Genomic DNA, 10,212 nt, shown 5'->3' with positions numbered 1-10,212 from the left:
ATTTTAATATTAAATTAATTTTTAATATTAAAACTTAACAAATGTCGATTTAGAATATGAATCGATATCATGTCCAGATTTTATTGACGAATACTTAAAATATCCAATGGTAATGAAATATTATTACAAAATACGAAAATTTATCGAAAAAATTTTCGGCACCGGTTTTTTAACTTAAGCCAAAAGTCTTTTTATCACGTGTTATCAATTATTATCATAAAAAAATAATGCAATTACACTATCTCGTCAGCAAGTAATCAAGTTTAGAGTGTTAAGTACCACAACCTTTTTTTTCCTTTCACGGCAAGAATTTCGCCCGCGCGCGAAGATGAAAATACTGAGCCTACGATCTTAACCCTGTATAACATCATAATTTTTATGAAGATCCCAAACTCAGCCTAGAATGGTACAATAGAACACTAGTCTGGCTACTAGGTATATTTTTAACATAAATCGCTTTCCTTCAATACTAGTATAAGAATTATAGGTACTAATTTGCGATCCTTTTTAGGCGATTAGTACAACATGTGGACGTAACTACCTAATTTTTTGGATGCGTTTGTATTCTACACTGACTTGAAAATTTACCATACTCTTTAATTTTGTCGCCTCAGGCAAATAATTGAACAGCACAAAAGAAGGTATTTATCTAACAAATTACTTTTAACCTTCATTCTTGAATAAAAAATCGTTATTATAAGTAACACATTATTTCAGTACATGTAAACTATGTCACAAGTTCGTTTAAATCACATATGTGATGTGCATGATAATTTTCATTTAAATTTAAATATCATTGAAAACAGACTTTTTCCCGCAAATCTAGCTGTTAATAAATTTTTTATGATCTACATTTCAAGAAAACATTTTAAGAAGATAATATAAACAAAAAACAAATACAAAGAGCAGAAATGACGAGCAATAACAAAATTTTTGCTAATGTTAACTTTTCAGTATTACCTAGTTGTACGATAGGTAGGTATTCGATAAGATTTGCAGATCCTTAACGCGATCATATATAACCCATACCGAAGTGGAAAATTAATTTAAAGAGCGATACACATGCATTTACGCGAGATCAGTGGAGTCCACTTACCCCTAAAAGCGACCCATCCGCTTTACAACTTGCTATTCTCGACGGATCGTCCAGCCCTAACTGCAAAATCAATGGTGTCTGATTGAATCAGCTTCGGGTGTAACTGCAACGATACATTCCAATCTCCAAATGTGCGACCCGGGCTCGATAATAGACGGGGATGTGAGACGGAGTAAACGAGTACATGATACGACTGAAGGAGGAAAGAGGAGACTCTGGGCGGTGGGAGGAATAGGGGTACATTAAGTGACATTAATTACCTCTTTACTTTATATATATATATATATATAACTGGAGAAAATACTACCGAATTACGAATTGGACAGATTGCTTGGTGTCGCCCGATGACGTGTACTATTCGTAAAATACCGACACCCGACACCGACACTCGAAAAGAGTCTTCGGGCCGCTTGAAATAATGGCCCCAAACGCGCCCTTTCTATACAACAGCGAAATTTTCGCCTGATTGTGAATAATAATAATATAATTAATAATTAATAATATAATTAATAATTAATAATAATATACTACGCGCGAACTTTATCTTTTTCTTAGTAGAAGCAGTCTTTGAACGGCTGCTCGACAGAGTCCATGAGTTTTCATCGAATTCCCGTGGACGTGGATATTGATCGACGGTTTAGCGGGATCGCCTCGGTTTATTCGAAGCGTCTCGACGGGTTTTCTCTGGGGCGTTCAGTGCGTTCAGGCGGCCAAGCCGTGAGGCGTTTGATGGAGGAGAGCGGGATACTGTTGAGCCACGTGCGCCAGCTGATGATGATGGCTGCCGGAGTGTGCGTGCGTATGTGTGTGTGGATGGACTACGGCCGTGGCGGGCGTTACAGTGCCCGACGACGATACGTGAATCGGCGGCAGCGGCGTCTGGGACTGCGGTGCGTGGAGGCTATGGCTGTGACCTGCTACCAGGCTGTTATGGCTGCCCCCGCTGCTGGACGAGGTATGACTGTGATGATGATGCCCGAAGACGACCCCAGAGAAGGCCACGGGTCACTGATGATGCTTCGTGGAGCCGTTCGCGTGATGCGCCTGCGCGACCACGTGGTGACTCGAGGGTGGTGCGTGTGCGGTGCTCGGATGGTGATGACTGCCGGTCGCCGCGTGGTGATTCGCGTTATTGGCGCTGCTGCTGTTGTTGTTGTTGTTGTTATTTTGCTGCTGGGACTGCCGCTGGCTGTTCTTCTTATTCTTCATCCGACGATTTTGAAACCAGATCTTGACTTGGCGTTCAGTCAGATTTAGGTTGCGCGCGAGCTCCCACCGCTTCTGTTTCGATACGTAGGCGTTAAAGAGAAACTCTTTCTCCAGCTCGAGAGTTTGAAACTTGGAGTAGGGTTTGCGTTTCTTCCGCACCGTCACCTGGCCCGTCCATTCCAGGGGGTTGGAGCTGCCGCACCCGACGCCCATTCCCGTTACACCAACCCCGACTCCCACACCCGCAAGCGAACCTGCGGGAAACAAGGAAGATGGGGAGGAACCCCACATCACTTAACACAATTAGTTTGCCGATGATAAAACAACCTAGCTGCTAGCTAGTAATATTCAGCAAGGAAAATTCTCTCTCAAAGGCGAATGATATCAATTCTTAAAATGAGTTTCGATATTACGTGTGCTTTTGATTTTACTAAATTTATCTTAGTCCTATTCGGATTAGACAATATAATCATCAAATCAATCGAAATAAATAAATCACACTAAATCAAATATTATAGACTTTATTACCGCGCGCACGTGTATAGAAATTAGTTTCTAATTTAATCATTAGCATATTCGAATAGATTTTGAATGAAGAAAGTGGTTGTATCTGTTTCTTTATCATAATTGCCATTTGTTACTACGAAGTGACTAGCAAAAATGAGCGCAAATACACTGGTTCGTTAGTTGGTGCATTGGCGCGTAACCGATCCCGTTACTCTTTCTTTTTTAATAAACGTTCCGTAATCATTCATTAGAAAAATAATTCTGCCATTTAGATCGTATAATAAATCAATAAATACAGACTGTGTTTATTTATTGCACGAATTTATCATCACGCGTATATAAATCGCGTATATCAATCCAGAGAAATTATTGAATATGAGAAATATCCTCGCTATCGTGATTCTAGAAAAAGTGCCTTGAAAAAGTCCTAAAAAAGAGAGGGGAGTAGATATTTATACATTTAGAATTAATCACATTAAACTAAAATGTTAAAATCGCCGTTAATTATGAACGTAAAAACGTAAATATTTTTTCATTTTTTAAATTCTTATAATGAATTATTGAACAATACATTCTGTGAGATCTGTATTACTGTTTTTATGTAATAACAAACATTATTTCGTCAACAAATATTATTAAAAAAATATTGCTGAAAATTTTCACATGAAAAATGATAAATTTAGCAGGTATGATTTGGCATTTTCTCGAAACTCTTCGCTCTCCATTGTGCTCGTATTAAGATTTTGCACGAGGAACTAGATCTGGGTGGGGTACATCATCAACTAAATCCGCGCCTGATGCAACTCTCCGAATGTCAAAGCGTGCACTCCAGCTGCATGTGCGTGCGCAACATTATTCATACATATACACGCGTGTATATGTATACATATGTACGACATGCGTACGAGGGTTGCCGTGGCCGTTCCTGGCACAGTGGTATGATATAATTGGACCGGTTCTACTAACCACACGAAAAACATGAAGCCGGAGTTAGCGCGGAACCGTTGTTAGGCTCGTTCTCTAGAGCGTTTCGACTGGTCGGTGGTTTTTAACAGAGTACTCTATATACTCCGTTGCAAACCCAGAATGTGGAGCGACGCGAATGCATTTGTTAAAGCGGAATATACGATGGGATGGTGCAAGGTACATACGGCACATCCGCGCCAGTGGAATGAAGCGATTACGAAAGCTCGCGACTCATCCGGCTATCTTTAACCCAGCCATGGACTGGATAAACGTCTTCTTGGTGTACGCAAATGCAACAAAATTATTTCTATTTTGTCGGGTTGTCTGGCGGTATTTCATATTTTTCACATGTATAGAAAAAAGGGGTTGTTTCGCGAAGCTACTACATTTTACACCACAAAATGTCAAATTGCTCCCTTTTTTTTATCATTATCGTGCGAATATAAAATTAATTAATGATTTATTTAATGACAAAACTAAATCTCAGACCAGAAAACTTTTTAATCGACTGGATCGAATCATCTATCTTTAGACAATTTGAACAAATACTGCTAGTATAAGATCAAATGCAGCTTTATTTGATCCGTCGGAACATGTGCGTATAATGGACGTTATCTGCGCATCATTATAATATCTCAGATGTCACGCGGGTATTTTTATGAATCTCAGATGACGGTTCTCTAGATTTATTACTATTAAAGCTATAATTTTTCTCGCAGCTTAAGTCGTAAAATAAAAACACATAAACGCGAGTCAATTAACATGCAAATTATTAAAATATGTGTGTTGTACTATGATATCTTAAATATCTTCAACCATAAGATACGCGTTTGCGTGAACAAACGAATGAGAATTTTGCTCCTCGAGTTTTATCCCTGTTCAATTCTCCATTTTCTTCTATTCCATTCTCGAGCCTTTCTCTATTCTCCTTTCTTTATTGATAATGTTCTCTTGTTGCCTCAATGCGATTGCTTAAGCGATAACAATTTATTGCGCATTAAAACTATAGTACGAGTAACTGACCTTTGTTTAAAATATTTAACAAAGGTCAGTTACTCTTATTAAAAAATGTAAAAATATTTAACAAAGGTCAGAATATCTGTAAATTTCAGAATATTCTATGTAGTTTAAGATTCAACTATAATATATAAAAGGTGTATATGTATAAAAGATTAAAGGCTTAAAAAAATGAACACATTAAAAGTTCACATAAAATAATGTACAGCGATGACTATCGATCTAATTTTCGTACAAATATATTTCTAATTTTTGAAATTTTTTCCAGCTAATTCGATGAGATAAACGCCATAACGGTACATATTTTTTAAATAAGAATATGATGATTGCATTAAGCAATATGCTTAAAAATCAATATTATATCTATCTAATCAAATATGAGCCAAATAAACAAAATATTTAAAAGTATTTATTGCAGTTAATAAAATATTTTAAAAAATCAAAAGATATTTATATCTAAAGTTATTAAAAAAAACATTCTAAAAGATATCAATAATTAAAACAAGTATTCCTATAAAAAGGTTAGTATAATATAGGGAGATCAAAAAATGTCTGAGATTGTTAGAAATTGTAGTAAGTTTCTCGAATTGTTACCTGATTTCTGATAGAAAAGGGTCTATAAGTTTGAAATTGTCGCATGTAACGCGAGTGTAATATCGATTGCGTTCGCGACATCTTTCATAATCTACCACATTTCTGTTATTAATCTAAGTGAGTTTAAATATAAATCAAGGAATAAATAAATATTTTAACATTTGTTTAATGTAAATAATCTATAAATTCGATATTTTGTATTGCAAATACTGAGCGCAATGGAAATAATGAATTATACAGCTTATTTCTAAATATTTAGGAGAATAGGGTTACCAAAGAATTGCAGTATTTCTAAGTAACTTTTTATTTAATGACGTAATTTTATCTCAACGAATTAAGTAAATAAAAACATTATATATTCTTTTAAAAATTAGCAAATAAATTGCAAACTTCCATTTAAATTTTACTATTTGTACGAAACGGAATAGAATATTTATTTCATGGTAAAATCGATGAACTTGATAAAGCCATACTTTATGCTAAATTTATTCTGGCCCATGATATAAGTGCGCATAATGATGACCGGTAGGCCTCAAAGGCTTAATTAAGCGTGGATACCAATCCGCGGTAATAAATGCGGACTGATAAATAGCTTGATGAGCCACGTTCTTTCGATGATGCGGAGATAATCTCACGGAAGATATCGACATGTGCCGGGCACATCTGGCAGACATTGTGATTCCTCGGAGATTACCTGGACTAATATGGGATGGTTCGGCGCGATACAGTGGAAGCGACAAACTCTCTGGTCTTCGAGCGAACGAGCAAAGATAATGGACCCGCCATCTATTGGGCTACGCTTAAACTATACGCGGGTGCGCGCCTGCGTTTCACTATTTCGGTATGTACGGCACGCTTGCACGCGCCCACACACACACACACACACACACACACACACACTCACACACATATCTGCCTTCCGTGCGCTTACGATTAGCTCGCGGCTGATTACGCGAATGTTATCTCGGTTATCAAAGTGCCGTCAATGGCGCTCGCACGAGCAACAAAGTAACGATAAAGTGCTACAACGTGGCGCATATTGCAAGCAAAACACGACGAAGCATTTTCAGAAGGACACGACGAACGAACGCCGACGATCGATGAGACGCGCCTTCTCTTTATATTTCTCGCTTGATATGAAATTCAAATATTTCCACACGAATGAAAAGTTGGCGTTGCCGTAGCGATATAATTATGTTGAATATAATTTACAATCTGATATATCGATTGTATCGTAATAAACGACGCGTATCTATAAATTAATGCCACTTCTGCAAAGTATTTTATTATCACGGTGATTTATATACCGTCATAATAAGTATTCCGAACAAATGCTAAAAAATAGGAAGATTAATGACTCATTTTACAAAGTATATATATTTAATGTTTGCTAAAAGATATCTTTTATTCCAAGCGTTCTCGCAATGGTCGCAAGTATTTTCCTGCGGAAAGAACATTACCAAGCAGCACGGCGTATCGAGAATAGTAATCTTCCTGGAGGGAAACTTTAGTCGATGTGGAAAAAATTATCGTTCGAAAGTAAAATAATGGGGAGATAGTCACGACAATATAAACGCGCGAAACAGCCGTTAGCCGGAAAGACTGAACGCCTGCACGGGTCATGGAACGGATCAGCTGATCGGAGGCGCGCGCCAGAGTTTACGAGTTACGGCCGCCAATAAACCCGCCGCCGTTCGTTGTTGCTCATGCGACGTTCCATGGGTTGCAGGGTCCCGAGAAAAGGACAGAGAAGGGAGGAAGCACAAAAGAGAACGATGTGAATGAAAGATGACTGTGGTCTTTACTTGTCGAATAAGTTCGTCAGGATCGTTCAAGAATACCCGAGACGCCCGTTTTAGGAAGTCACGTGCGATTAACGTAAATTACAGGCAATCCTTTTGTCATAGCATGTTACATACGTCTTTCTTCGCAACGTCTTCGTTCAGTTGTTAAGCTAATTGCTTTCATTTCACGGGTTTATTAATTTCAATGGATTTACTGAACGTGTGACATTGGAAGAATATTACAATCGATTTATGACAACTTCCTGTGAAAACGGGAAACTACCTGAAGTTTACAGATGTCTCCTTGTATAGAAGCGTTGACAATAGTTTATCGCATTACAAGAATGGTAAAAAAAAAAGATTCCAGTAAATCAATTTCTCTTCCACATTGTCTGATCGTTCAAAACACAAATATAAGTATCAACAGTGAAATACAAAAATATAATTATAATTTTCAATGTGAAAAGGCGTTATATTTTACGTATAAATGAACATGAAAGAGATTCGAGAGCAATTGTTAAAAAAGAAAAAAAATAAAGGACTAGAGTAAATCGGAGTAGATGCTTACCTGGAGGTGGATAGGGACTCGAAGTAACAGGTTCGGGCGCTCCATAGTTTCTCAGGCCGCCGTATCCATCATGAGGAAAAGCACCTTCCGCAGCGACCATAGCGGCAGCGACCCTACCGCGGTCATCCGCCGCGGATGGCGCCAAATACGGTACCCCCGCCTGTGAATGAGGATGATGATGCCCAGCCGTGTCAACCGGATGATGATGCCTCGCTGTCGTGTATGGCGCGTAATTGCACCAACTCTGAGAGAAGCTCTGATGGCAGGACGACACGGCTGGATCAGCGGCGCCGGTAGCCCCGGTGGTGGATCCACCAGTACTCGACGTCGTAGTCGCCGCGCCGGCCGAGTTGTAGGACTTGTAATCCGAGGTAGATCCAGCGGTGCTGGCGGATCCAGCGGTGGCGGCTGCGGGTGACCAGAAAAGCGCGGCCTTCCGGTTGTCCCTGGAGGAACCGGAGGTCGAGGTGGGATCGGCCGCCAGGTTGTAGTACGTGGGGGGATTGTTACCCCCGTAAGTTTGATGATGGTTCAAGGATTCGCCCGCCGCGGACGAGTAGTGGGAATCCTGGGGATGATGCGGACTGTAACTCCAGCCGCCTTGGGAGCCCGCTGAATGAGAATGCCGTATCACGCCTGCTGCGCCCGCACCGCCTGGCGCGCCTGACGACTCCACGCAAGCTACTTCTCCGTAAGTGGTACCACCACCTCCTGGGGTAGCTGTTAATCTCTTGGCGGGTATATGGAGTGGTCCGGCTGCGCTGTTGCTCGCTACCGAAGAAGCGCTTGGCGAGGTCGAACTGGCGCTTGCCGTAGGCGCCGGTGGCGCTGTCGTTGCCGATGATACCGGTGCACCAGGTGAAGTCGGTGTTGTCGCTTGATGAGAGCCCGGTGTCGAGGTTGTTTGTTGAATCGAGACGAGGGTCGAAGCTGTTGGTGGAACTGGCGGCGGGCTGTCCTCGTAGAGGGAACCGTTCATCATGGCCCACCAGGTCACCCCGGTGGAATTCCCCGCTCCGGTTGCTGCTCCCATCGGCGTGACGGAGCCAGGGTGGCCCACGCCGGAGCCACATAGCGGCGCGGCGTGAACATTATCGTACAGCGTCGCCGTCGAGCAAGCCACGTGATCGGCGATGGTGCAGATGATGACGGTTTATTGCCGGTGTTACAACAATATTTATACCGACGTCCGCGTCGATTGATGTAGGTGATGGGTCCCGTGACCGCCGCGTATGAATTCAATGAAATCGCGGATTTACACGCGATGTAAGTCAGCACAAATCGACAAGAGTTTCACCCAAAATATGAGAGTTGTCGCATGATCATCATCGTGATAACAATGTAGCGATAAGCAAAGCGGGTATGTAGTATATTGTTCGCGAAACACCGATCGAACAAAAAACCGTAGCGTAAAACCGCGAACAGGTCCAGTAGTAAGGAAACACGACAAACGTGCGCGTAATGAAGGAGAGGGATTTTCACCGAGGACCGAGGAACGAAGCGCTCATCGTGATCGAGCCGGTCGTGTTGTCCGTGAATTCAAGGAGTAAATAAAGAAAGCGCGTGCAGAAGGTAGCGGAGGCGCGAGGAGCGAGCGAAGGCGGGTGGGGATCGTGCGGGTACGCGCGTCGTCCGATCACGGGGTTGGTGGCGGGAGAGAGGGTGTGCAGCGCCGCAGCAGACAGGTGGAGGGGTAGATAAACGTGGAACAGGGAAGAGAAGAGAGGCACGGGCAGCCCGCGATAAAGCGCTCGGCAATTCCGCGGATGAGAGGTCCACACGCGGCGATGAGAACCGTCGACGTCGACGACGATGATCACGGTGTTGACGACGTCGGATAAGATAATCGATGTGACAGCAGCGAGAGGTAACCCACGTGTGAAGGTCGTCGACGTGGAGTCGATTAATAATTCGTCCGGATGTTATGCGGTCGTCCAGTCGGCCGATCCAACGATGCAGGGATGAGCGTTGAAACGAAAATAAAATGACACAGCGCGATTTAGCGATTATAGTGCATCGTTCGGACCGCGGTAACTCGAAGCGGCGATCGCCACGCGTTAATAAGAAAGAAACGTTATAAAACCAGCGCGCGGTCTAATGCGAGCGAGCACCGCAGCTGTGACACTTGGCAATCCGTCGATCTTCGGTATAGGCTAATTCACTGCGCGACTAACTGCGCTATGATCGTCCCGTGGCCTACCATATACGAGCCTGCACACGTCGCCCCGTCTCGATCATCAGCGAATACTGTCATCCCCATCGTCACGAAGGGATTCCGAGCGCGATTCATCAAACGTTTCGTTCGCGCGTAGAACGTCCGCGATCTATCCAATCACGGAACTCACTAATGATGAAAATTCAAACATAAGAGCCTGGAGTTGTCACAAAGTCATCTAAGAAAAGAGAAAAGTTTCCGGATCACAGAACGTAATCCCTTTATCCCTCTCGTTTTTTTTTTTTTTTTTTTTTTT

At 41.9% G+C, this 10,212-nt stretch overlaps 2 protein-coding genes across 2 annotated transcripts; both read right to left on the bottom strand.

Annotated features, from left to right (window-relative positions):
• Positions 1-1,784: 1,784 nt before the first annotated feature.
• LOC108777776 (uncharacterized) lies at positions 1,785-2,101 on the bottom strand (the record flags this gene model as incomplete). Its single annotated transcript, XM_018544735.1, has 1 exon — positions 1,785-2,101. A coding segment is annotated over one exon (303 nt), but the record flags the coding sequence as incomplete, so codon positions are not given.
• On the bottom strand, positions 2,024-10,197 carry LOC108777779 (homeobox protein abdominal-A homolog). Its single transcript, XM_018544737.1, has 2 exons — positions 7,742-10,197; positions 2,024-2,598 (listed from the first exon to the last, which is right to left on the bottom strand). Exons 1-2 carry the CDS (start codon positions 8,772-8,774, stop codon positions 2,102-2,104), a joined length of 1,530 nt encoding a protein of 509 aa, XP_018400239.1. The 5' UTR covers positions 8,775-10,197; the 3' UTR covers positions 2,024-2,101.
• Positions 10,198-10,212: the final 15 nt, after the last annotated feature.

The sequence above is a fragment of the Cyphomyrmex costatus genome, unplaced genomic scaffold (assembly GCF_001594065.2).
Source record: "Cyphomyrmex costatus isolate MS0001 unplaced genomic scaffold, Ccosl1.0 scaffold467, whole genome shotgun sequence".
Taxonomy (NCBI): Eukaryota; Metazoa; Arthropoda; class Insecta; order Hymenoptera; family Formicidae; genus Cyphomyrmex; species Cyphomyrmex costatus.
The sequence above is the reverse complement of the archived record's forward strand: the minus strand, read 5'-3'. Positions and strand labels throughout refer to the sequence as shown.